This window comes from Panthera tigris, chromosome B2, assembly GCF_018350195.1.
Source record: "Panthera tigris isolate Pti1 chromosome B2, P.tigris_Pti1_mat1.1, whole genome shotgun sequence".
Lineage (NCBI taxonomy): Eukaryota > Metazoa > Chordata > Mammalia > Carnivora > Felidae > Panthera > Panthera tigris.
Window position 1 is genome coordinate 16,662,407 of NC_056664.1, and position 27,921 is coordinate 16,690,327.

The window sequence follows — 27,921 nt, forward strand, 5'->3', positions numbered from 1 at the left end:
CCTATGATCACAATCTAAAATGTCCTATTTATCGGGGCACCTAGGTGGCTCAGTCGGTTGGGCGCCCCACTTTGGAATCAGGTCACGATCTCGTGGTCCGTGAGCTCGAGCCCACGTCGGGTTCTGCACTGACAGTTCAGGGCCTGGAGCCTGCTTCGGATTCTGTGTCTCCTTCTCTTTCTCTGTTCCTCCCCTGCTCATGCTCTGGCTCTCTCTGTCTCCCCAAAATGATTAAACTTAAAAAAAACCACTTTTTAAATGCCCTATTTATTTATTTACATGTTGTTTTTGTCTACCTTCTGATTACAATGCAAATCTATAAGACTCCGTCTTTATTATCCATCCCTCTAAATCCAGTCCGTAATAGGTATCAAAGAAAGATTTGCTAATGAAGAAATTCTTCAAGTGAGAGAAGATAAGGGATGAATTTAGTATCAGGTAATCTACTCGTATGATTCGTCATGTCAGGAAGGATAACTTAGAAATTCACATGGCCATTTTCAATAAGGGTGAATGCTATTTAATAAAATTCAATATCCATTCCTGATTTTAAAAAATAAAGCTAGATGAGTCTGCTTTTGGATGTAGACGCTTGAAAGGAATGTTGCTCCCACCACAATGGCACAAAACAGCCAGAGATAGCACAAAAGTCCTAACGTCTTTTGAGCCCATCACACAGCTGGGGTCACAGAGCAACCAAAGCCTGAACTCCACGGAGGGATGCAGGAAACGGCTCACCTGGGGTCAAGCAGGGAAGATGTGGAGGACATGAAAGCCATGCAAACAAGCAAAATATCATCTAAAACTACAGCAAACTATGAAGGGCTGAGCACGGGCTGGATTCGCCTGGCCTCGGACCCGGGGGAGTCCATACTCACACCCAGGCTCTTTCCCGTGGGCCCCCAGCAGGTGCTGACACAGGGGCCGGAGCGGGGGACCAGAGAGAGCACCCTCCGTGGGAGGCACCAAGCAGGGGGTGCAGCTGTGGAAAACACACAAAGCCCGAAGCCCCGAGAGCTTCTCTCATGTGGAGCAAAAGCCTTCAACTTTAAGTTGCTGGGAAAAAGGCAGCAGGCACATCACCCACAGGGCACAGGTAAATGCCACAGTGGCCTGGGAAAGGGTAGAAGAAGAAACCTTTTATCCCAGGGGAAGGAGGAAAGTGTCCCGGGACCAGAATCCCATACCGATAAAATGAGAGGTCTGCTACCATGGGAGAGGGTCATGTCTGAGACTGAGGGTGGAACAGGACAGGAGAGCAATCCTCACCAACCCCCACTACCAGCCCAGCAATGAGGAAGAAGTAACAGGGGTCTACCGCTAGGAGAGGCAAAGGGGCAGAGGCTTCCACTCCCACAAGGATATAGGCGGCTTAGCTCAGTATGGAGCACCAAACTGAGAAAAGCCATCCAGGCCCCCCGGCTCCTCTGCATTCACAGGGAAATGGCAGATCGTCACTGGAATTCCTGGAGGCCAGTGTGGCACACGGAAGGCAAACACAACAATACCAAAATCTGAACCCAGCCCAGCTCCTGAACAGAGAGCCTCAATTCCCCTCCTGATGACCTCACAAAAGAAAAACAGTGCCCATTTCTAACCATTAAAAGCTCATGACCCCAGTAACTACTGTTATGCACACAATATCCGAACCTCAATAGAAAGTTAAAATACAGGCACGACTGACCCGCTGTCAAGAGACAAAATAGTCAAGAGAACCAGACTCGGGGATGATACAGGTGCCCGAACGCTCAAGACAGGGGATTTAAAATGACTATAATCAACGTGTCAAAAGGGCCGGAGGAAAAAGTTGACAACATGGGAATTTAAACTCAGTGAGATGGTCAAATGAAAATGTTAGAAATAAAAGACAAAGTAATAGAAACAAAGAAAGCCGTTTATACACTCATTAGATTTGACAAAACTAAGGAATCAGTGAACTTACAGATTAACCCAAAAAAAAAAATCACACAAAGAAGAAAAACAGCATGGAGGGGTCCCTGGGTGGCTCAGTCAGTTAAGAGTCAGACTCTTGATTTGGGCTCAGGTCATGATCTCAAGGCCTGAGATGGGCTCTGCATTGAGCATGGAGACTGCTTAAGATTCTCTCTTCCTCTTCCTCTGAACTGCTCATGCTTGCTCACTTTCTTGGTCTCTCTCTCTCTCTCTCTAAAAAATAACTTAAAAATGTAGGGGCGCCTGGGTGGCTCAGTCGGTTAAGCTGCTGACTTCAGCTCAGGTCATGATCTCGTGGTTCGTGGGTTCGAGCCCCGTGCCGGGCTGTGTGCTGACAGCTCGGAGCCTGGAGCCTGCTTCGGATTCTGTGTCCCCCTCTTTCTCTGCCCCTCCCCCACTCCCACTCTGTCTCTGTCTCTCCAAAGTAAATAAACAATACTTTTTTTTTTTAAAGGAAAGAAAAACAGTATGGAAACAAAAGAACAGCGCATCCAAGACCCATAGGACAATGTCAAATGGTCTAATGTAGAATTAGAATCACAAAAGGGGGGCACCTGGGTGGCTCAGTTGGTTAGGTGACCGACTTTGGCTCAGGTCATGATCTCACAGTTTGTGAGTTTGAGCCCCACGTCAGGCTCTGTGCTGACAGCTCAGAACCTGGAGCCTGCTTCGGATTCTGTGTCTCCCCCTCTCTCTGTCCCCTCCCCTGCTCACACTCTGTGCCTACCTCTCTGTCTCTCAATGATAAATAAACGTTAAAAGAAATTTAAAAAAAAAGAATCACAAAAGGGAAAAAGAACAAATAGGGTAGTAGAAATAAGTGAAGAGATAGCAGCAAGTATTTTCCAAAAATTAACAAACCATAGATCAAAAAAGCTTAGAGAACTTCAACTGGATGAGTAAAAATAAGGAAAGATGAGAAGAAAAACCAAAAACTAAAAGTAAGAAAAAGAAAGAAAGGAGGTAAAAACACATTGCTAAGTTATATTCAATGCGCTGAAAACCAAAGAAAAAAGAAAATTCAAAACTTCGAAGGTACCCAGAAGTTAGAAAAATGTATTACAGACAAAGAGAAAAATTAAAGCAGACTTCTCAACAGAAACTGTGCAGTGATATTTTCACACTACTGAAAGAAAAAAATAAATGGCCCATTCAGAATTCTCTATCAAAGGATAACAGTTTGCAAAAATGCAGGCAAAACAAAGACTTTTACAGGAAAACAAAAACAGAGCATATTGCCGCCTGGCCTGTGCCGAAATGTTACAACTTTAATTTGGATCTCCATAAATAAAGAGCTCCGAAAATAACAATAAAAGGAAATTTAGAAAAGAATTTTTAAAATTGCATCACTTTAAAATATAATGCAGTGAGGGGCACCTGGGTGGCTCAGTCGGTTAAGCCTCCGACTTCAGCTCAGGTCATGATCTCGTGGTTTGTGGGCTCGAGCCCCGTGTTGGGCTCTGTACTGACCACTCAGAGCCTGGAGCCTGCTTCGGATTCGGTGCCCCTCCCTCTCTTTCTGCCCGCCCCCTACTCACACTCTCTCTCCCTGTCTCAAAAGTAAATAAACGCTTAAAAAACCTTAAATATAATGCAGTAGGATGCCACATTGTGCTACATGGTAGCGTGGCAGACAAAATAATGGCCCTGCAAAACGTCCACACCCTAATCCCCAGAACTGGCGACTAGGTTCCTTGACACGTGCGAAGGGGACCTTGTCGATGTGATAAAGTCACGGACGTTAAAATGTGGAGCCTACCCTGGATTATCGTAGGATCTCTTCAAAGTGAATACACTGGCAGAAGATGTGAGAGAGAAAGAGAAAGGAAAGGGAGAGAGAGAAAAAGAGAGATCTGAAGTGTGACGACCCCGAACAGCTACTGCAGCCAGGATCCAAGGAAAGCAGGTGACGTTAGAAGCTGGGAAGGCCAGCATGGCCACGAGGAATTCAGGCTGACAGACACAGGAGTTTAATTCTGCCCAAATCTGAATGAGCAAGGAAACGGATTCTCCCCCAGAGCCTCCGGAAAGGTGGCCCTGCTGACAGACAGCTTGGTTACAGCCCGGTGAGACCACTTCAGGCTCTGACATAAAAACTGTAAGATAATAAGTATTTTTTAAACTGCTAAGTTCACAGGAATTTGTTCTGCAGCCCCAGGAAACTAACACAGGTAGCCTCTGGGCACAGGTGACTTTAAATTTAAAGCCAAGGTCTGTTGCTCCAAAAGGTTACAAGGACACAAAAGGTATGGTCTCTGTGACAACAAAATCAAATGAGAAGTAAGAAGCAGAATGGCATGTGGAAAGCCCCCAAATATTTGGAAATGAAACAACATATTTCTAAACAGCCTAGGGGTCAGAGAGGAAGTCACAGGGAAATCAGAAAAATCTAAACAAAACTCTAGAGAACTAGGAAAACACCATAAAGAATATTTACCTTGCCCACGATATGCAACACTCAAAATCAGACACTAGAGAAATCTCTTTTGAACCATGGGATGACAAAGAGATTTTGCTATGATTTAAAAAAAAAAAATTTAATGTTTATTTTTGACACACAGAGAGAGAGAGAGAGAGAGAGAGAGAATGAATGAGCAAGGGAGGGGCAGAGAGAGAGGGAGACACAGAATCAATCCAAAGCAGGCTCCGGGCTCTGAGCTTTCAGCCCAACGCGGGGCTCGAACTCACAGACCATGAGATCATGACCTGAGGTGAAGTCGGACACAATCGACTGAGCCACCCTGGTGTCCCGAATCCCTAATGGATTTTTAATCAGAAGGTAGGTGTCTACCAAAAGCATAAACATATCAGTCTTGTTATTTGCACCAAAAACAACTAGTTAGAAAATACAAGGAAAAAATATTCTATCTGTAACAGCAATAACAGAAAAATGTCTAGGAATAAATTTGGCACAAAATATTCAAAACGTACAAAAAATTAAGCAATTTTCTGCTATGATTTTTTCTTTAAAAAAGACTTACAAAACAAACAAACACACCATGCTCCTGGAAAGAATATTTTGAAGATATTGATTCAGTTCTTTTGAAATTTCTAAACTTCACACAATTTCAAACAATAAAAAAAGTTATTTTATTATTTTTTTTATTTTTTGAGAGGGAGAGAGAGAGAGAGGGCTCAAGTGAGCGAAGGGCAGAGAGAGAAAGAGAGAAAGAGAGAAAGAGAGAGAGAGAGAATTCCACAAGGGGCAGAGAGAGAGAGAAGCTGGGCTCACCCAATGCAGGGCTCAAACTCACAAACCAAAAGATCATGACCTGAGCCGAAGTCAGATGCATAACCAACTGAGCCATCAAGGCACCCCCAAAAAGCTGTTCTTTTTAAATTCTTCTCATTATTTTATAAATCTAATTTTTTAATATTTATTTATTTTTGAGAGAGAGACAGACCACGAGCAAGGGAGGGGCAGAGAGAGAGGAAAACACTGAATCTGAAGCAGGCTCCAGGCTCTGAGCTGTCAGCATAGAGCTGGACACAGGGCTCAAACCCACAAACCACAAGATCATGACCTGAGCCGAACTCGGACACCTAACTGACTAAGCCACCCAGGCACCCCAAAAGTTGTTCTTTTTTTAATTTTACGTGACTCTAATCTTCACTTGGGGAAATAAATATTCTAAATTATACTATAAAATTCTGAAAAAGAATGTTATAAGGTCACCGACATGGAGAGGCATTTAATGATTAAACAGTAAAGTACTTTTCCAAAATCAGATTAATAGTTAAACTGAAAACTCAAAGAAAGGTCCCATCATATGTGTATTCAGTACACGAAAAATATTTCAAAACCCTGGGGAAAGGACGATCTAATTTTTAAACACATGGAACAAAGGGAAGGTAAACAGTAAGCAAACACCACATTCCACACTAAGCTCACTCACATTCAGTGTAAGCAATAAAACCACAGAGAAGTGAACTCTCTGGAAGAAATCTGGGTGTGTATAAAAAAACTCTCTGATATGCAAAAAGGCAAATGACAAAGAGAAACATACTGCAATACGTAACGCAGATAATGGGTTGATATTCTGAAAATAGAAAGAACTGTACGGTGATGGAGAATTAAGTAATTTAAGCAATTCAAATGATATTCCTTGGAAGATGACAGAATAGCTAAATAAAATATAAATATTATCAGCTTGAAGGCAGTGAAACAGTAGGAAGGTAGTGGAAAGTTAGTGGGCCAAGATCCAGGGGAGGGTACAGGTCCTAAAGGGTGAAGTCGGCATGCAGGGCTCCTTTTGCTCAGGGAAGGTTTGTCCAGAAGGAGCAGGTAAATGGCTGGGGCAGTTCTCACGACGATCTAAAGGAGCTGAGTAGATACGTGACAGAATCCGGGGCACGCCAGGCGTGGAGTCCCTATGAATATCTACGTATTCCCTGTTGGGAGTCTGAATGGCTTTATGCTAGAAACGAGAGAACTGGATGTAGACCAAGCAAGCTTCATATGAACTGCCAACCTGCATCCAGTGCCCCGAAAAATCACCAACCCCCAAACTGGATTAAGTGGATACTGGATCATTAGCTCTCCTGGGAGCCTCACAGAAGTGAATTCAAATCTTTTCTGGTGGAAGATGTCAACCAGGACTTCAAACCATTCTGATAATTTTTACTTGTTCTTTTTTTTTTTTAATGTTTATTTTTGAGAGAGAGACAGAGTGTGAGCGGGGGGGGGGGGGCAGACACACACACACACACACACACACACGCACGCACACACGCACACACACACACACACAATCCACAGCAGGCTCCAGGCTCCAAGCTGTCAGCACAGAGCCCGATGAGGGGCTCAAACCCACAAACCACAAGATCATGACCTCAGATGAAGTTGGTGCTTAACTGACTGAGCTACCCTGGAGGCCTGATAGTTTTTAAAATAGAATGTCTAACTATTCAAAGACAACGAGGCACCGAAGAAAGAACCAACATCACAAACAGATCCACAAGGGTCCAATATATTGGAACTGGCATACAGAGACTTTAAAATAAATGTACTTACTTTGTTTATATTGAAATCTTATTGAAAATTCCAGAGGGAAAACTGGAAAGTATAAAAAGAGATAGTAGTAGAGGGGCTCCTGGGTGGCTTAGTCGGTTAAGGGTCCGACTTCGGCTCAGGTCATGATCTCATGGTTTGTGAGTTCGAGCCCCGCATCTGGCTCTGTGCTGACAGGTCAGAGCCTGGAGCCTGCTTCCGATTCTGTGTCTCCCTCTCCCTCTGCCCCTCCCATGCTAATGTTCTGTCTGTCTCTCTCTCAAAAATAAACAAACAATAAAAAAAAATTAAAAAGAGATAGTATATTTGAAAAGCCAAATATAAATGACAGAACTGAAAAATACTTGCAAATTTAGAACTCACTGGATTGATTTAAGCCCAGATTATGACAGGGAACTGGGAGAGGAGTCAAAAAGAAACAACAGAGAATAAAGTACTAGAGACAAAAGGCAAACAAAATGGAGAGGTTTTGAAACAAAGGATGAGTCGAAAAGACTGGAAGTGGAATCTCGGAAGATGAGGACATAAATGATTGGGCACGACTGAAACATGTGACTGTACAAATCCAAGAGTGCTGTAAAGCACACGCATGGTAAATACAGAGAAATCACACCTATTCGCCTCACTCTGAAACTGCAAGGCAGGGGCGAGGCCAAACTCTTAAAAGTCTCAGGAAGACACGTTAAAATGAAAAGACAGGTTACCTTCCAATGAGCAATAATCAGACTCACAAGTGACAATCTCAACAGCAACAACGTGCTCAAGGAGATGAACTGCCACGCCGGAAGGCTCTGGTTTTATACTCAGTGAAAGTATTTTTCGAGAATGAAAATGAAACAGACATTTTCTAATAAATGATACTTGAAGTAATTTGTCACAACAGACCTGCGCTAATGGAAAACTGAAGACTGTTCTTGAAGTAAAATAAAATGATCCCAGATGGGAAACTAGAGATGTTAAGACGAAGTGAAAGAGCGAAAGTGTGATGAATATTGTGGCTAAGTCAAAATGAGCAGCGACTGTATGAAAAAGAACGAAGCCCACGGAATTCAAACACACGGTAACAGACGGCATGAGAGTCAAAAGCAGGAGGGGAACGAGCTCCTAAGAGAAAAGAACTTCAAGCTCTGTGACAAAGTTCTAGAAGCCTGGAGTGAGTACGGACACAGCAGCGACTTCTGAGAGCATCAGGAAGCCTCATGAAGGGCATCTCTCCAGAAGATTAGAGCAATTAGTTCTTGCAGCATTCGGGGACATGTGAGTTGAGTTTTACCAACCAAAGTCAGTTCAGAGGCTTGTTAATATTCCTAATGGAGGAATACACTGAAAAGCAATCAGAAGACAGCAGCATTCCTGAACAAGAACCTCAGCCCTGAAAAGAAAAGCAAGGATAGAATGTAAGTGGAATTTGAGGTCAGCTCCCATCCCGAGTAAGACCAAGAATCATCCGGCTAAAGGTTTAAACAGTGCAAGAGACAACATTACTAAACTTCTGTAACATAATAGATGGGCAACAACGTACATTAAAAAACTGTTCAAAAGAAAAAGAACAATAATTATGGGGGAGGGTCTGAATTCACTAGCCAGCTATGGCAGATGTAGTAAAAAGTCGCTTTGGAAACAAACTTTGTATTTCTCGGTCCTCTTAAATTTATTGGCCTCTTAATTCCATGGCCTAAGTTAGGACCTATCTTGGAGAATGCTCCATGCACACCAGAGAACATATGTGTTCTGCTGCTGTTGGGTGGAATGTTCTACAGATAGATGTTAGGTCCAGTGGGTTTACTGTGCTGTTCGAGTCTTCGAGGCTGACCTTTTGCCTAGCTGTCCCATCCATTCTGGAAAGTGGGGCACTGAAGTCTCTGACCACATTGCTGAATTGTCTACTTGGTCCTTCATTTCTGTCCGTTTGCTTCGTGTATTTTGGGACTGTGTTGTGAGGTACATATAGGTTTATGACTGCTATGTCTTCCCAAAGGATTCATTCTTTTGTCATTAGAAAATACCCCTCTATTTTAAGTCTCTAATATAACTACTCGGCTTTTTCATGCTGGCTGTTTGCATGATAAATCTTTTTCTAACCGTTTAGTTTCCATCTAGTTGCAACTTTGAATCTGAAGTGTATCTCCGTGTAGGCAGCACATAGTTGGATCTTGTTTTTTTAACCGGTCTGACAATCTCTGCCTCTGATGGGATTATTCAACCAATTCCTGTGTGATGTTTTGGTTGACACTGCTGGGTTCCTGCCAGTTTACTTTTCGTTTTCTATTCATCTTGTGTCTTTCTTGGTCTTCCACTTCTCCTTTACTGCTTTATTCTACATTAAGATGGTATTTTCTAATACAACATTTTAATTTCTTTAATGATCTTTTTTCAGAACTTTTTTGAGTGGTTCTCTTTGTAGTGATCTAGAACTGACCTTGCATTCTAACTTATCGGAAGCGAATGCAGATTCTAATACAATATGGAAACCTTACGACTACACAGCTCTGTTCTCTTTTGCCGTATTACGGTTGTGCGTATCACTTTCACAAATATTACACTCCCACAAAACACTGTAGCCATTACTCCTTCACATAACTTATGTCTTTGAAGATGCCACTGAAAGAGGAAACCAAGTATATACTTCCAGATTTGTTCTATTAACCTTATTTACCATTCCGATAAGTACTTCTCCTTACTTCTAAAGAGCACCTCAGAAAAACTGGGCTTCTGTGGCTATGCTATAGCCAGGTTAGCAAAGGTAGAAAAGTTAACAACAACTGAGAGGAGGCGTTATGAGTAAGTACATTTTCCATTTTTATAAGTTGTTCTAATGTCTTATGACAGGGCTTGTGCAAAAATAGTGAGCTGGAGAGGCAGGAGATAAAAATCTGACTGTTGTTAACAAGAGAGCTGACACGGAGAATAAAATCAGATACCCGGATGTACTTCTGCAGGTTTAAGAAGGTCACCTGGTAGGAGGCTGACTCAGCCTTCAATACAAATAAGAACTTTTTTAAAGACAGTCAGATTTCCTTGTCTTGAAGGTCATTCAGGTTTGTATCCTGTTGCACTTTCATACGAAAAGATTCCAAAAACTCTGGCAATTTTTCTAAGAAAGTCCTAAATGTAGGACTGGGGCCCGTTTCGTTCTGAGTCTTACTCTCCCTGTACTTGAAACCACAAGAAAAATACTGCATGATGATAATTTCTTTGAGCAGTATGTGCTCAAGACAGCTCTATTAAATATTCAGGAATTCTGGAAGCCACACAACCCTGGGCAGCATTAAAGTCAAGTCTTGGCGGGAGTATTTTCACCACAGGGGCAAATGCTACCAATTGTCCCTTCCCTACCCCAGGGACCAGCACATGACTGGCCCTCAATCGAAAAGAAAAAGAAAGAAAGCTTAAATTGAGGCTAACGCTAACCAAGACAAGAAAGTATGAAATCCATTTGATAAACATTTCTACCACGAAGGCTCTCGGGGTTATAGCGTTAAACCTTCAGAAAGGTGAAATCCTCAATTCTTTATTCAGAACATCACAACCTCTCACCAGGTTAACGAAGATATTGTTATCTTACCAAAGTATCCAAGAATAGCTTTAATCTTAGTGCTCAAATAAAATCATAAGGAAGAATTCATTTGCAGTGGCTGTCCGCAGTCTCTATTAAAGGTTAGAGAAGAGCTTTAATTTTTGCTTGATATACTTAAGTGAGTTCTGTGGTTCACCGCGGAGACATACAATTAAATTATACAGACAATTTAATATAATGAAAAACTTACTTCAGATACGCAATCTAGGTTATACCAGAAGAAATAAAAAATATCTGTGTAACCACACGTAAAAAAATAGGAAGAAAGTAATAGTACGTATTGTTTAAAACTCCTGCCTGTAATGCGAAGGAAGTCACTCTCTTCTCTCCCTCATGCGCGTACCCGCCCACCTTCACCTTTTCGGTGACCGTCTGCCAAGTGCCTACTACTCTATGCACTAGGAACTGGGGCAAGTACTGGTGGTGGGGCAGTGGGCAAAAATTAACTGGAGGAATCCCAGCACTCACGGGAGGCAGGGGTGAGTGGGTGAGGGGCAGGGCTTAGCGAGCCGAGGTCTCTCATTCGCCGCGTTTTGGAGACTGTCTTCAGGCTAAGAGCCACAGACAGCCATCAAAGGGTTTCATTAAACAGTTTCTGAGTGGCTAACCCCATGCTCGGTGGTGGGCCTCCAGAAATAAACACCCCACAGCAACCCCCTCCTTCCCTGCTCCTGCGCAGTTAGCGCGCTGCACCCCCAATACGATCTGTTCTGCGGTCTGGTGGAGTCTACTTCCCGCTAACTAACCATCGGACGACGTGTCGATGCCACTACCTACATTTGTTCTCACTCAAACATTCTTCAGTCCTCTCTGTACCCTTCCTCCCTCGTCCACAGAATCTCATTTGCTGCTTCCGAATCTCTTCTTAAAGGAAACAGTTAATTTTGTGCTTGGTGCTCAGGGCAAAACTCTTAAGGCATCGCCACTCACAATTTTATACTCCTCCCATAGGCGGTCCAATCCAGTAAAACACACTCCGAGTCGTGAAACTGACAAAAGGATACCACGTTCGGGTGAAATGGTACTTTGCTATTTCCACAACAGTGTTTAATTTTTTTTTCTTCTTAATTTAGTTTCCAGAGTTTCTCTCAGTTGTTTAACCCATTTTCAATTTATTCTGCCTCCGCTCGCTTTTATTTTCTATTCTTCCTTTCCTGGGATTCTATTCCTTGGTTTCATGCCCACACTGTCTAGTGCCTTCTCTCATCTGTGTTAACAGAAAAGAACAAGTCTCTCTGTAGGCAATAAGTATCTGGGCTTGCTTCCCTCTTTTTCCTTTTGCCCCACACGTAGATTACAGCAGCCAAGTGGAGAAATGTCTAAATAGATCAGCAGTAACACAGATTATCCTGTTAAGTCACCGTGCGACATTATTTACATAGAAAATACTGAGGCATGTGCATGGGGTCGGTTACCCAAGAAGCAAAGAGTGTAAGTTGAACATAACCTGTTCCCCGCCCCCCCCCCCATCATTCTTCCATGAGTCCCCAAGTGAACCAACAGAAAAAGATCCATTCCTTTGTTCTTCACAGTCCTCCGGGACGCGGTCCTCAAAGCCGCTCAAATCCACACGTCGTCATCTGAACCACTGCATCTCTCGTACCAAAAAATGAAGCGGTGGATGTAAATATGTACTCTGTGGACTCTCAAGCAAACACGCTTTGAAATTTTAATCTCCCTGAAATCAGGATTCATTTTCTACTCAATTATAAGAGCACTGTGTCACGATTCAACCGGCAGTGACTTTCCCTTTCTAAATGGTGCATGAAATCAGTGCGCATCTCACCATCAATAGCATCTTGAAGTCAATGGAATATGCCATAAAAATGCAAGAGAATGCAAATCGATGATATCGTGAATCCCATAAAATAAAAATCCTGTTAGCTACTGAAGTTTCTAATTTAATGAATGATTACTCAACAGATAAGTAATCAGTCATAAAATTTACATTCTGCTAAGAAAGTAGGAAGGATTTTTGCCTGTCGTATTCTACAGGCAACAAAGTGTTGGCTGTTTTTGCATTTAAACACTACGGGTACGGAACGTTTAAAGACATTTATTTTACACTGGTGTACTAAAAAATGCTTTGATTTACCGTTGTGCAAATCATCTTCTATGTGGCTGGCACAGTCTATCTGAACAACAATGATCTCTTAGCATCTGGTGTTTTTAAATCTACAAATATCGACAGGATTGACTTATGGAGCCTTTAGGCCAGACACACTGCCCATATCATTAAAACAATTCTAATCCTTCCGTGGTTCAAATTAGCGTGGTTCGTTACACTAGGAGAAAACTTCATGAAACCTGAATGTTTAAATCTAAAATTCCAAGTAATAAAATACTAAAAGAAGAAGGCTTCTTTTCCCTAAAAATCAGAAAATCTGTTGCCGTTCTCCCAAGGGAAATTTGTTAGGCATCACTGCTAGGCTACATAAAACCTCATGAATTTTGATTCTACCAATTCAGATTTCAGGATAATTTGGCCAAGAGCTGAGCTAAGGTGATGGGTTCTTTTGAGGGTTAGACTTTTTCCTTCCTATCTACTCCCCAGGGCTACAAAGAATGTCTGAAGCACAATACAAATTTATTGAAAAAAGAATGAACTAACAACCTTACAGGAAAACCATGATGCATTTTTAGGGCATTTATTAAGAACGCCGAATTTATAAGTGTTTTTATTGAAAATAAACATCCATTAACAAGCTCGTTTAAACACATTATTTCCTAGCAATTAATTTATAAACGCAAGGACCACAACTTGTCAAGAATATATACCTGACGAGTGTTACTACGTACTAAAGTAACAAAACTGCATTCCTTTAAAATACTCCGAAGTTCAGACATCTCAATGAAAAGTACACCAGCCTTTCCTCTGGCTGGGAACTTGCATTTAGTAAATTGTTAATGCCCTTCTAGATTTATTACATTTCGATAAAGCCAACCAGGTTTTGTTTTATTGCACAAACTTTCTCCCAAACTATTTTAAAACCTTTTTATCTTACTTTTATGGCATTAACATTATTCATTTTAATTTAATGAAATCAGTCCAAATTTTCCATAATGCACCTGAACTTTAGTCTCAGGAAGGACTTCACTGTCCCTAATCTAAGAACAAGCCCTTATATTTTCTTAAATATGCTTAGCAGAATTCTTAAGGAAGAGAATGTCATTAGCATTAAAGCACATTATTAATATATAATATTATTCCAAATCAGCCTCATTTTTTAAAGTAGCATATGCTGTACTTAAAAAAAAAATGGGAGTATTTTTTGTACTTCTCGCAAACTTACTCATCTTATAAGAAGCTTAAAAAAATCAGGAAAGTAGGTGAGCAAAGTCTAGGTTTCTTATGTACACACTAATTAGAATTCCACAACCTAGTTTTCTGCTCATTAGTCTGTTAGTCTCACTTCAGAATTACTCTGTCTAGTTTTTCACAGAAACCTAACTTCCCTTAAGCTTTCCCGGAGAGCAGGAGGGTAATTCCAGGGCACAAATTGTGCCTATGTTAACAAAAATCCTACTTGTCAAGTGATTCCTCGGAGCAAATCTGAAATCACAAAGTTACTTGAGCAGTCAGTACGGATTCCTTACACTGTCTCTTAAACCATATAAACTATATGGTTATAAACCATATAAGCCATATGGTTATAAACCATATAAACCATATAAACCATACTCTCAGATCCATGGTAAAATGGATGATTAACAGAAACTATTTTGTACATACAAAACTTTCCGGTGGCTGGAGTATAAAACTTCAGAGTGATATACCCCAGGTACTGGAAGGAGATGGCTGGCGTTATGACGGCAATGTCAGGATTTTGCTGTTTGAGACAGAATTAATGTGAAAAATTCCAGTGCAAGCTGACCTACGATCTCTACCTTCTTCAGTACCCACTGTCTGAATCCTATTTTTTCCTGCATTATCACAACATTTTTAAAGGAGGTGACTTACACACTATCATAATCTCATCACTCAAAGGGTCATTTAGAATAGGACTCCTAGATTCAGCTCTCATCCAGTTAGGACACGAAATAATGTTAGAACAGCACAGTCCAAGACAAGGACTCGAAGCCTCCTCATTTCACTTCCTGGTTGCATTCTCCTGGGGTAATGTTATTTGACATCTTTCAACTTCAGCTATTTAATCTTTGTAACCCTAAAGTTTATAAGGCGCTGAATTCTAAATTTCTAGCTTAAAATCCAGGAGCGTTTTTGTAGAACATTTCCCGAAAATCTTGAGTTCACAGTGTTCAGATACAGAGAGCAAATTATTTTAGAAATACAAACTGGTTTTTAAAAAAACAATTAATTATAACCATGCAATTAAGTGACAAATCACTAACAAAAATATAAGTAAAATCCCCAAAAATGTGAGGAAAAAAATTGTCAAAAGGGTAAAAGAAGAAAACAGCATAGACATTAATGAAAGCAGTAAATATGAAATCGTGTACAATTTAACTAAAGCAATAACTTAGAAGGTAATTAATACCATGAAGTGATTTGAATTAAAAAAAAACCAAATGCTTAAAATAAATTAGCCCAGATTCCAACCTAAGAAATTTGATAACAGAGTGAACCCAAAGAAAAAGAGGAAAAATATAATAAAAAAGCAAAACTTACTGATAACTTAAAAGGACGCTACAAAAGAGTATGAAGAAAATCAGAAGTTGGTATAATTGGAAGTGAAGCAGACAAGCCTTTTGTAACACTAATCAAGAAAGAGAGAAAAAGCACAAATGAACAAAATTAACAATGAAAAAATACAGCAGCAATGAAAGAGTAAGAGAATACCACAAATGACTTTTTACCAATAAATATGAAGACTTAACAGAATATATAAATTATAACAATATAATGTACTCTCTGATAGAAGAGAAAAAAGAAAACTTGAGTAGATCCATACTATTAAATATACTGATTTGATACTTAAAAATCCACCCTCAACTCCTCTTGAAAGTCAAAATAGGGGCACCTAGTCGGCTCAGTCGGTTAAGGGTCCAACTTCGGCTCAGGTCATGATCTCATGGCTCATGAGTTCGAGACCCATGTTGGGCTCTGTGCTGACAGCTCAGAGCCTGGAGCCTGCTTCAGATTCTGTCTGTCCGTCTGTCTGTCTCTCTCTCTCTGCCCCTCCCCTGCTTGCGTGCTCTCTCTCTCTCTCTCTCTCTCTCTCTTAAAAATAAACATAAAAAAAATGTTTTTAAAACAAAGTCAAAATGTATCCTACGACCTTCCTATAAAGCTATCATATTCCAGTATTAAACAAATACGTCCATAGGAAACAGGAGGACAGTTCTCAGATCACCTCTACTGAGCTACTATAATTTTGAAATAAATCAGGCAAGGATAATTAAAAGAAACTAAAACTACAGACCAATATCTTCAATTTGAACCTGGATATAGAATACTTCAACAAATGTATGTTTTTCAAATTTTACTTATTTTGGAGACAATCTTAAGCAGGCTCTGCACTATCAGCGTGGAGCCCAATGCAGGGCTTAGTACCGTGAAACCGGAGATCACGACCTGAGCTGAGACCAAGAGTCCGAAGCTCAACTGACTGAGCCCCCCAGGTGCCCCAGAATTCTTCATCAAATATTAACAGTTAAATTAAATCTAGCAGTGTATTTAAAAAGATAAAAATCGAGACTAAATTCATTGTATTAAGAGGATGCAAGAGAAGTTTAAACACTAGAATGAGAGAAGGGAGACTATAAGATTAAGCTCTACATATGAAGAAAAACCATTTGATGAAAAAAAGATCCACTTATGATTCTTTTAAAAATCTCAGTAGATCAAAAAGATAACCTCCTTATGCTACTTAAACAAGCGCACGTGTGGACGTGCGCACACACACACACACACACACACACACACACAAAACAAACAAAAAAAACCCTGACCCTCCCTTCCCCTAAAAAGACTTTAAACATTTTCATGAAATATTAGAAGCCTTCCCTTTACAATCAAGAACAAGTCAAGGACGCCAATACTACCATTCTTTTGATTTTACCAGAGCCTACTGGGTAAAACAAGAAAACTAAATAAAGGAACAATAATTTAAAAAGGTGGAAACAAAACTTTCATTACCGCTAGCATCAGACTGTTTACAAGAAAATCTAAAGCACCTGCAAACAAAGTTTTGGAATGAATGATTCAACCAAGTGGCTGGATACAAGATGAATATACAAAAAATATACTGCATTTCTATTTGCCAACAAGAGCTAAAAAACAATTTCACATATATACACACACAATCAATGTAATCAGTAAAAAAATAAAGTTTCAAGGAATAAATTCAATAAAATAAGTACAAGATCCATATGGAATAAACTATAAGACAAAGAAAACACAAGTATCAAAAACATATTATTTTTGGAGATAGAAAGCCTGAAAATTGTGACAATCGTCAGTTTGCCCCAAATTCAATGCAATCCCAAACAAAGTCCCAACAAGTTATTTTAAAAGCTGATTCTAAAATTTAAATGGATGAGCAAAAAACTAGAAATAGTCAAAACACTTTAGGAATTTTCCCTGCTGTGTATTGAAACATGTAGTGATAGTAATTAACACATTGTAATATTAACTCACAGATTAACAGAAGAGAACAGAGAGCCAACAAACAAACCCATACCTATCAAGAAAATTAAGATGAAAAAGAGTAAAAGGAGAATCAATGTAATAAATACTCTGGGACAAATAGTTATCCATTTGGGGTAAAAAAAAAAAAAAAAAAAAAAAAAAAAAAGAAAGAAAGAAAGAAAGTGGAACCCAAACTCACACTGTATTTTTTTTTTTAAACTTCAGATGTATTTTTTTATCTGAATGTGAAAGGGTTTTTTTTTGTTTTTTTGTTTTGTTTTGTTTAGAAGAAAACAGAGAAAAAACATGCAAGACCTTGTGGGAGGGAAGAATTTAAGGCAAGCAAATATATTTAAAAATCTCCAGAAAAACAACAACAAAAAAAATACTAATCATAAATGAAAAAGCTTAATAGTTTGATGATATTAAAACCAAGAACTTCTGTGTACCAAAAGGTACTTTATTTATTTATTCATTTTAAAAAATTTTTAAATGCTTATTTATTTTTGAGAGAGAGAGAGAGAGAGAGCGCGCGCACAAGCAGGAGAGGGGGAGAAAGAGGGAGACCCAGAATCTGAAGCAGGCTCCAGGCTCTGAGCCGTCAGTACAGAGCCCGACGTGGGGCACGAACCCACGGACCGCGAGATCATGACCCGGGCCGAAGTCGGACGCCCAACCGACTGAGCCACCCAGGCGCCCCCCAAAAAGTATTTAAAGAAAGTAAAAAAGTAAGCCCAGAACTAAACCACATAACATGAATAAAGAGCTGTTATCCAAAATACATTTAAAAAAAAAAAAAGATGTTTAAAATGCATAAAAGATACAAGTAAGCATTTCAAGAAAGTGGTATACAAGTGAAGACATGTTTAACATTATTACTAATTGGGGAAAAATAAATCCAGAGCAGAACAAAATACTACTTTTTACCCATCCAACTGGAAAAAATAAAAACAATGACAATACCAAGTACTGGATAGCACAAAATGAATTCTTAGACACTGATGGAGGAAATGTAAAATTTCCAAAAAACTCTGGAAAACCATCTCGCATCATCTTATGAAGCTGAACATCTACGCTCCCTGTGTATGTCCTGGAAAACTCACACATGTGCACTAGGCTATGAGAGTATTCGGAGCTGCACTGTTTGTGACAGCAAAAAGGGAGAAATAACTGAAATCCATCAACAAGAGAATGGAGGTACATATTGCGTCATGTAATAAAATATTGTTACAGCAATGGGAAGAAATAGCTGCTTTCAACAACATGCATACATTTTAGAAACAAGGTTGAGTGAAAAAGCTGTTAAAATTAGGGAACATAATTTTATTTTTAAAGCTCAAACTCAAGCAAAGCTAAAAAGTATACTGTTTGAGAATATGTAATTATTTTTATGAAGCATTAACATGATGAACACAAAGCTGAGGACAGTAAATACCTCTAAAGAGCAGACAGAGGGAAATACTGACGAGCACGCAGGTTGATGCAATGGTATTGACGATGCGCCAGTTTTCACACCGGGTGGTGGAATGAAAGATCACCATGTTGTTTTATGCTTTATAACACATCACATACAGGGGCACCTGGGTGGCTCAGTCAGTTAAGCGTCCGACTTTGGCTCGGGTCATGATCTCACGGTTCATGAGTTCGAGCCCCGTGTCGGGCTCTGTGCTGACAGCTCGGAGCCTGGAGCTTGCTTTGGGTTCTGTGTCTCCCTCACTCTCTGCCCCTCCCCCTCTCGTGCTCTGTGTCTCTCTCTCTCTCAAAAATAAACGTTAAAAAACAAAAATTTGTAATACATTACATATATTAACTTACATATGTCAAATATTGTATGGTAAAAATTTAAAACAAAGTATTAAAATTAAAGCTTATACAAAAGATAGACTATGAAAGCTCTCCTGAAAAACCAATCTATTTATTTCTTCCTAGTTTATACATTTTCCATTCCCACATCTGCGACATTCACTATTTTATTTAAATCCCATGTGGGGCGCCTGGGTGGCTCAGTCGGTTGAGCGTCCGACTTCAGCTCAGGTCATGATCTCATAGTCCGTGAGTTCGAGCCCCGCGTCGGGCTCTGTGCTGGCAGCTCGGAGCCTGGAGCCTGTTTCAGATTCTGTGTCTCCCTCTCTCTGACCCTCCCCTGTTCATGCTCTGTCTCTCCCTGTCTCAAAAATAAATAAAACGTTAAAAAAAAAATAAATCCCATGCAATAATTTTCAGAGTAGTGTCAAATATGATGGATGTTAAGAACAAGTAAAAAGCACTGTAAGGAAGAATATGACGACGTTATGGAGAATTATGTGAATGTTACATGTTACGTTTATCCCCAAACTGATTAAAATTAAAATAAATCAAAGTCATCTAATTTTCATTCATGTATTCTTTCTCTCTAGAAAGAATAAAAGAAACACATTAACATAATTTAGTGCCCTTCTTTATTTTATTGGTGCGTAATGGGCAAAGTCACTTTCTTAGCCACCCTATTACACTAAACAAATTAATCTTTTCTTAAAATGTTAGAAAACAATAAAGATCTATCAATGACCGAGGTGTTTCTTCTCTTTTTGTGGGTTTTTTAAGGGCTTGCCATTAGTGCTAGATTCAAATCAGTTACTTGTACTAATGGTTTAAAAAAAAAAAAAGAAGGAAAGGAGGAGAAAGAACAATAAATAAATTGAACAATTACAGTATCTTCAATGGAGAAAAAACCTTAGAACCACAGCATTGTAGAAAAATAGCCATATATAGAAGACAAAAGTCAAACTTTCAGGGGGAAAAAGCAAAGGCCTGTTGAAAAAATAGTGAAATTAAAATAAAATTAAAAAAAAAAAAAAAGGGGGGCGCCTGGGTGGCTCAGTCGGTTAAGCGTCCGACTTCAGCTCAGGTCACGATCTCACAGTCCGTGAGTTCGAGCCCCGCGTCGGGCTCTGGGCTGATGGCTCAGAGCCTGGAGCCTGCTTCCAATTCTGTGTCTCCCTCTCTCTCTGCCCCTCCCCCATTCATGCTCTGTCTCTCTCTGTCTCAAAAATAAATAAAAACATTAAAAAAAATTAAAAGAAAAGAAAAAAAGAAAAAATAGTGAAAAAGTATCTGCCCTAGATGAATCATCCTAATAAAAATAACAACAAATTTTTACAGCATATTATCCAAAGGAAGAAATGAATTTCCTTTAATCAGCAGGTCGGCCAGCAAAGATTTGAGAAATCTCAATACTTTTATTACTGAAAGATTTTTATCTCATATTGTTAAAGACAAAATGATATTATTCCTTAATTATATTTGAGAGAAAAACTATTTCATTTAAAAAAAATTTTTTTAAGTGTTTACTTATTTGGGGGGGGGGGAGGGAGGGAGGTGTGAGCAGGGGAGGGGCAGAGAAAGGGAGACGCAGAATCCGAAGCAGGACCCAGGCTCTGAGCTGTCAGCACACAGCCCGATGCAGGGCTCGCACTCACAGACCATGAGATCATGACAAGAGCTGAAGTTGGACACCTAACCGACTGAGACACCCAGGTGCCCCAAAAACTATCTCATTTTTAATTTGCCCCGAATGTGTACGTAAAAATGAAAGCCAAGTAGTAATTCTAGGCAGCGAACCGCACAGAACAATGCTCACTTGGTATTCATCCTCAGTCTTAAATAAGTGTAGCCTGCCAAGTGTAGCCCACTGGATTATTCTGAAACTCATTATCCAATTTCTTTTTCTAGAACCTTTGTTCCGCTTCCTCCTTCCTATAGGCATTTAGTTCACTGTTCTTAAAATTCTTTGCCACGGGAGTAAGAAAGAAGGAAACGCAAAACAAGCACACATTTATTTTTCTCCTTGCAGCAGCTCTAAACCCTTACTGGATGTAAAGCGTCTCTTACAGCCTGTGTGTCTTACATGCTTTATGTCTACAGCAATGAGGGAAGGGACCTTTAGTCAACCTTGGAAAGGGACAGCATGGCTATAGTGATTTCTCTGTTCTTTCTAGGCTTTTCTGCAAGAGTATCATTAAAGGATCCTGTTTGTTATGGACCTTCCAGATTGCATGGAAGAAGGGGGTGCGAGAAGAAGAAAATGGAGAGACGCTTCAAGGTTGCTGCACATCACAACATAACTATTCAGACCAACGCCACAGCATCTTGGAGGTTCGCAGGTTGGTCCAAGGGATGGAAAACCTGAATAGCCAGAAATATTTCTACTAAAGATACTTAGCTAGGAACCTAAATCGATTTAAAAAAAAAGAAAAAAGACTTTCCATTGGATTCATATATAGCTAAGTTACTGTCAAAATATTCCACTATAATTAGAAAATATAATAAGGACAAAGAAATAAGTCATGAAATATAAATGCTATAATGGGAGCTTTAATTATATCCTTTTAATCGATTTTACTCATTAACATACAGTGTTGGGAGACGATCCACCTGTCTTCCCCTCTCCACAGACTATTTAATATTGAATGCATTTTTCATATTATCTGGAAAAACGAACACTAGGTTTTCTACCATGAAAACCAATTTTTGCCTTTAAATTTTTTATACAAAATTACAACCATTGTAATTAATAAAAACCATAAAGCCATATAAAGGAAAGTTAAGCTTCCTCAGACCCTTCCTTCCACCTTTGTAAACATATTTGTGTGAAATGTGTATAAATATGTAGGTGTGTATGCCTTTGAAATTTGATTAAACTTATAAACTGAGATATTTTACAAGCTACTGTGCAATTTCGTTTTCCTCATTCATCAATAAACCACCACTGTCAATTGAAAGAATTAACATTTCTTGAAAAGGTGCATAATATATCCCAAAATACAATGTATTAAACTGATTCAACCATTCTTTCCCCTGACTAGCATTCATATAATTTTATCTATCTTGGGCTTTCGTCATTACAAAAAAATACTGCATCACAAGAACATACAGAGATAGGCACATACATGTTAAAACACAGGCATCATATTGGTACTTTTATTGCTATGGGACAGTCTCATAAATAGGACTTTCAAAAGAGCTGCAACGATCTCTCATAATCCTACCAGCGATATCTTAATTTGTAGAAACAGTTACAGAATAGCTACAGAAGTAGCTAAAGCACTTCAGGAAGTAAAGTCCATATACTTTCAGGTATCAATCAGTCTAAGGTGATTTCTAATTCCGTGATATGTTTTCACTGATAGATTTAGTAAGGCTGCAATTATAGGGATCTGAATAGAAATCTCTGTTAAGAATACAGAATACATTGGGGTTGACTTTAATTTACCTTTTTTTGACACTTCTGCCCCATTAAGTTCTTTTTGTGCTTCTTCAATTTTATCTAAGAAAAACAAAGAGATTTTACAAATCAATGCATCATATACAAATAAGAATGCAGTAAGACAAACACACTACTTATACAAGGAGCCTCATACATAGTAATCAATATTTATTGAATTACTTATGAAGTAAATATGTGTAAACTGTTAAAGTAATGACATATTCCCTTATTTTAAAACTGAATATATAATTTCAATCACGTCTTTGTCACAAGGACCAGTTGCAATCAATGAATGTTTCCATAATGCAAATTAGTGCGTTTTAAATACTGAACGATAATTAACACATGTTTAGGTGCCTAATAAATACCTAAAAATAAAGCTTTCCTTATAAAGACACATGAATGCCCAGCAGTGATTTTATTAGAGAGATGTAACAAATGCCTGCTAGCTTAGAAACAAGTCTAAACGAAGTCCGTGGATGGCCTAAAACCTATGCCAAACATGGAAGAAGGAAAAGGAAGAACCGGACAAGAAATGAAAGGAGAAGCAGAAGAATAGTGGAATACCCGTCCCTCTTGCCAACGGTTGGTACCAGGATAGTTACGTATGAAGGGTGGGTAGCCGACTGCAACAGAGAGCCACTCTATCAGAGTAATGACTCTAGAACTGTTACATGTGAGCCAGTTCTGAAGATCAGGTGTAACCCACAAGTAATAAAGGTGTAACCCACAAGTAATAATTACCAAGGCACGGGGAGGGCTGCCCCAGGAGCGGACAGGAGAGGGTGATGAGCGTGGGCCCAGAGCCTGCAGTTGTTAGAGCTGAGGCTCAGAGCACAAGTGGATTTTGTAAAAAAGCGTGTGTTATACTTTGGTTAACAATTAATGTAAGGGCGCCTGGGTCGCTCAGTCGGTTAAGTGTCAGACTTCGGCTCAGATCGGAGTTCGTGAGTCAAGCCCCATTTCCGGTTCAGCCGGTGACAGCACAAAGCTCACTTGGGATTTTTCTCTCTCCCTCTCCCTCTCCCCCTCTCCCACATGCGTGCGTTCCCTCTCTCTCAAAAGTAAACATTAAAAAAAAAAACGATTACTTTATTTCTAATTTTTTTTAAACGTTTTTATTTATTTTTGAGAGAGAGAGGGACAGAGCATGAGTGGGAGAGGGGCAGAGAGAGAGGGAGACACAGAATCGGAAGCAGGCTCCAGGCTCCGAGCCATCAGCCCAGAGCCCGATGCGGGGCTCGAACTCACAGACCGTGAGATCGTGACCTGAGCTGAAGTCGGACGCTTAACCGACTGAGCCACCCAGGCGCCCCACAACGATTACTTTAAATTGTATAAGGATGTACTTATTTGATGATGAAGACAATAACTAATTCCAGCTTTAATACAGGGGCCTAAGTACTCGTTATAATGGTAGAAGTTACAAAATTCCCAGGGTACTTTCTTGTACTGAAAAGAATACAGTACCAATAATTACATAATATTTTAGTTAATGCATGGAAGTATCATTTAACAATTTTCAAAATACTGGTACTTCAGCCATTTACGCCCTCTGGCGTCCACCGCCAGTTCCCAAAATGGTCTCCAGTGCTAGGCCTACCGCCACTGGCCAGGCAAGATCAACTTCCAAAATGCTGATCCTTTTCCAAACAAATAAAAGACACGGATCCCCACCACAGGGGCCCTCTCAACCACCTGCTTCTTCTCCCATTAACCTTGAGGAAGACGCCAGAAAATTCAGAGAACCTTCCATTTTCTGATCAAACTTCTTTTAATCACAGGTTGATTCACCCGGTTGGCAAAATAAAAGCGGAGTGGGAGCAGCAGGAAAAACGGAGTTGAGCTAGCTTGAAGTATTAGACACTGTCAGCACTGGTCAAAAATAAATTTTCATCCTGATAAGTGTATCCCCACAGCAATGTCCTATTTGTTTGCTAATTATCAGATCCAGCATGAGATCTACAAGTAGAGGTAACCTAGAGAAATATTACAATTTTTCTTATTCACAAATTTTAATTATTTCTCATGAAATGACAAGTGAACTGGAAACGGTCCTAAAAAAAAGAAAAGAAAACAAAACAAAACAAAACAAAAAGCAAAACACCTCTTATTAAATGTAGAAAGTGGACCGTGCATCAGCAGTAATTTCATTTCAAAAAGAAAACTACCAAATGCATGGATGAAATCTATGTTAACGTAAGTAACAAAAGGACAAGGGCTGCTTTTTAAAAAAGTAAAGTATATGAAGTATGCTGTATACCTTTAAAATGTAAAGAAACAAACCATGAATTTAAATACACAGTCCTTGAGAAACATAAAAAGGAAAAAAACACTCTCATTTCTATGCCAGCAGTCCCTCCAAACTTAAGAACCATAAATATATACATACATATTATATATATTCTAGTAGTAATGACTGTGTTTGTTTATGCACACGTAATTTGGCATTATACAATAAAACACCTTTTTTTATTAACAGAAGCGATTGTGGCTCAAAGCAACAAAAACTCATGATTTAACACATATTTAAGAATAACTGCTATTCAGTACACTGAGGTTTGGCCACCTTCTGCTTGCACTGGTAACATAACAAATTCTTAGAAAAATGACCTCAATTTACATGTGATCACAAAATACTGGTCTTTGTTGTTGAATTTTCAATTAAGTTGCTTTTTTCTCTTGATAATAACTATGCATAAATCAGCAGATTTAGGACATCTACTTTGGTAGGTATAAGTATCTACTTAAATTCTTTTACCGAAAGCCCCAGTTCAATAGGTAAATACAATTTTCATTTAGAGAGCTTGTAATAGTATTAAAAGCCTTTGCTTCAATTTTTATAGAAAGTCCTGTTTATATTTAACCTATGCTTTGGGATTTTTCAGGTCAAATATGTTTCAGAGACACTCCAAAATCACAGAGAAAGGACTCCTACATTGTCTGCTCTTAATTGGTTCATACAAGGCAACTTACTGATTTTTAAAGCACTATTTATCATTTTTTCACTATGACTCAGAGCAATAAATGTGTTTTTACATTTCAACCAATTACACATGTGTACACATAATTCAGAAACAAACTTACCCACACTCCATCTTCAATCTTTTCCTATTAAAAATGAATAATGCTCCCTTGCCCAGCCAGCTATATTGATTTTACAACCCACTGCTGGATTCAGAACCTGATATAAAAAGAAGTTCCCTACGCATCTTTTTTACTTTTTATTTTTTTCCCCTTTTCCCTTTACCAAGGGTAACACTTCCCAGCAGTAATACACGATCTCACTTGTAAGCCTTGATTTGGGGGCTTGGGGGTGTTACTTAGAATGGGATCTCAGATTCGGAGACACCTTCCATCATGCCCTCCATGTCACTGTTATCTGAGGTAACAATCTCACAAAGAAATACACATCGAGAAATAAACTGTAGTTTCTCTGTTGCTGTTGTTTAAGAATAAAAATAGATATGTAAGCAAAATGGACATTCACACCATGTCAGTAGGTCTAAAGTGAGTAATGCATTCTTACTGTAATGAGTTTTTAGCGTATTTAAGATGTATTTCTGATTAGTTCAATTTTTACTAAATGTATTTGGAGGAGCTGTCACCTGGTAAAGACTCCAGCAACATGAATGGATCCATAATCTTTTCTACAATCCAGAGGGGCCCATGGCTGAGAAAGTAACAGGCCAGGAGAAGGGAGAAGCTACTAATCACGTAAGTCGTATTTTGGTTCTGCAACTATTGAAAATTTACAACTTCTTACAGATTTCCTTCCCCAATAAGGCACAGAAATTGTGAATGGTAAAGATTCTGAACAATTGTGTACAATGCCTCACATATTTAAAAACTTTTGTACACACAAACCATGTAAAAATATTTTATTTCCATCATCCATAAATAATTAAAGGGAAAACATCTCTTTATTTGTGAAAGATAATCTGAAACCATGGAGCAAAAAAAAAAAAAAAAAAAAAAAAAACACCCCAAAACAAAAACCAAAACCAAAACCAAGTCCCAGAGCCCTTAAGAAACAACCTTTCTTGGGGCGCCTGGGTGGCTCAGTTGGTTACGCGTCCCACTTTGGCTCAGGTCATGATCTCACAGTTTGTGAGTTTGAGCCCCATGTTGGGCTCCGTGCTTACAGCTCAGAGCCTCGTGGCCTGCTTCAGATTCTATGTCTCCCTCTCTCTGCACTCCTCCACCGTTCACACTCTGTCTCTCTCAAAAATAAATTAGCATTAAAAAAAAGTTAAAAAAAAAAAAAAAGAAACAACCTTTCTTGGGGTGCCTGGGTGACTCAGTCAGTGGAGCATCCAACTCTTGGTTTTGGCTCAGGTCATGATCTCACAGTTCATGGGACTGAGCCCTGTGTCATAGCACAGAGACTGCTTAGGATTCTCGCTCGCTCTCTCTCTCTCTCTTTCTCTGCCCCTCCTCTGCTCACTCTCTCTCTCTCTCTCTCAAAATAAATAAATAAACTTTAGGGGAAAAAAAGAAAATAACCTTTCTTTTAGGGCTCTGGGGAGAAGACTGAATAATTGAAACAAATCACAACAGTAAAGCAATCCTCCCGGTAGGTTTCTGCTCTTGACCATTTCCATCCCGTGGTGAAGTGGGGTGGGGGTGGGGCTCCCTGAACACCACCCCTCAAGAGCCTCAGGATGCAGGGCATCCCAGCTTTGGGGACCAACACACAAAGTCGTTAGGATTTGATTCCACAAAAGCTGTGTTTTCACTGTGGTGAACATCCACCCCGTGTCAGGAACAACAGGAGGGGCTGAAGATGGGAGAACAAGCCAAACCAAACAGACAGGCTTTCCTGGAGGGGCTTACAGATGATCATACCCTTTAAACAATCCCTTGACTCTCAATTTGAAGGTAAATATAAAGCCCGGGTTCCGCTGTGTGGCCAACTCACAAGGTCCTCCTCGGCCTCACCCCCAGCCCCACTGCTGTTTTCTTTCCAGCTTCAGCCGCCCCCTCGGGGCAGGCCCCGTCAGATCCCACCCCATCCCTTCTCTTAACACCCTCATTCACAGTCTGTCACTCCCTGCTCTGTGCCACCACCAGACCTTGCATGCGGAACCCTGTCTCTCTGCGGTGACCTGTCTCATGATCATTAGTAATCATGACGATACGATGGCCCTGCATGATTTACTGATTGGAGAAATGCTGGCAATAACCTGCCAGGCTGCAGAGAAGCGCTGGTGCATTCTGAGAAAGAGAAAACGGGATCCAGGCACACAAACTTACAACCGGCATTGGGTGGTTTCACTGAAGAACCCAGCATCATATCCTCTTTAACGTTACAGATGATTTCGACATTTGGGAAGCTGTATGCCTACCGTGAAAAACACTTGAGTGAACTCTTTCTTACTCCATGCGATCAAGAACAAATGATCTCTACCTTCATTTTACTAGCTCATCCTTCTCTGCCACTTTTCGGATCTGTACCTAATAACCCCGGCTCTAACACCACAGACTCTCCCTCTTCCCTTGGCCCTAAAAGCACAAAGCACAAAAGCTAATAGTAGAATCGT

The 27,921-nt window shown here is 39.8% G+C and overlaps 1 protein-coding gene across 6 annotated transcripts in view; it reads right to left on the minus strand.

Moving 5' to 3' along the window:
• The window catches only part of HIVEP1 (HIVEP zinc finger 1), a 148,294-nt gene that overhangs the window by 48,731 nt on the left and 71,642 nt on the right, over positions 1-27,921 (minus strand). For 5 of the 6 annotated variants that reach the window (XM_042985707.1, XM_042985710.1, XM_042985709.1 and 2 more), the window contains one exon: positions 22,385-22,438. The exons of the other annotated variant lie outside the window; for it this stretch is intronic. In XM_042985707.1, the coding sequence (XP_042841641.1) occupies positions 22,385-22,438 (54 nt within the window). The remainder of the gene's footprint in view (positions 1-22,384; positions 22,439-27,921) is intronic. 6 annotated transcript variants of the gene reach the window in all.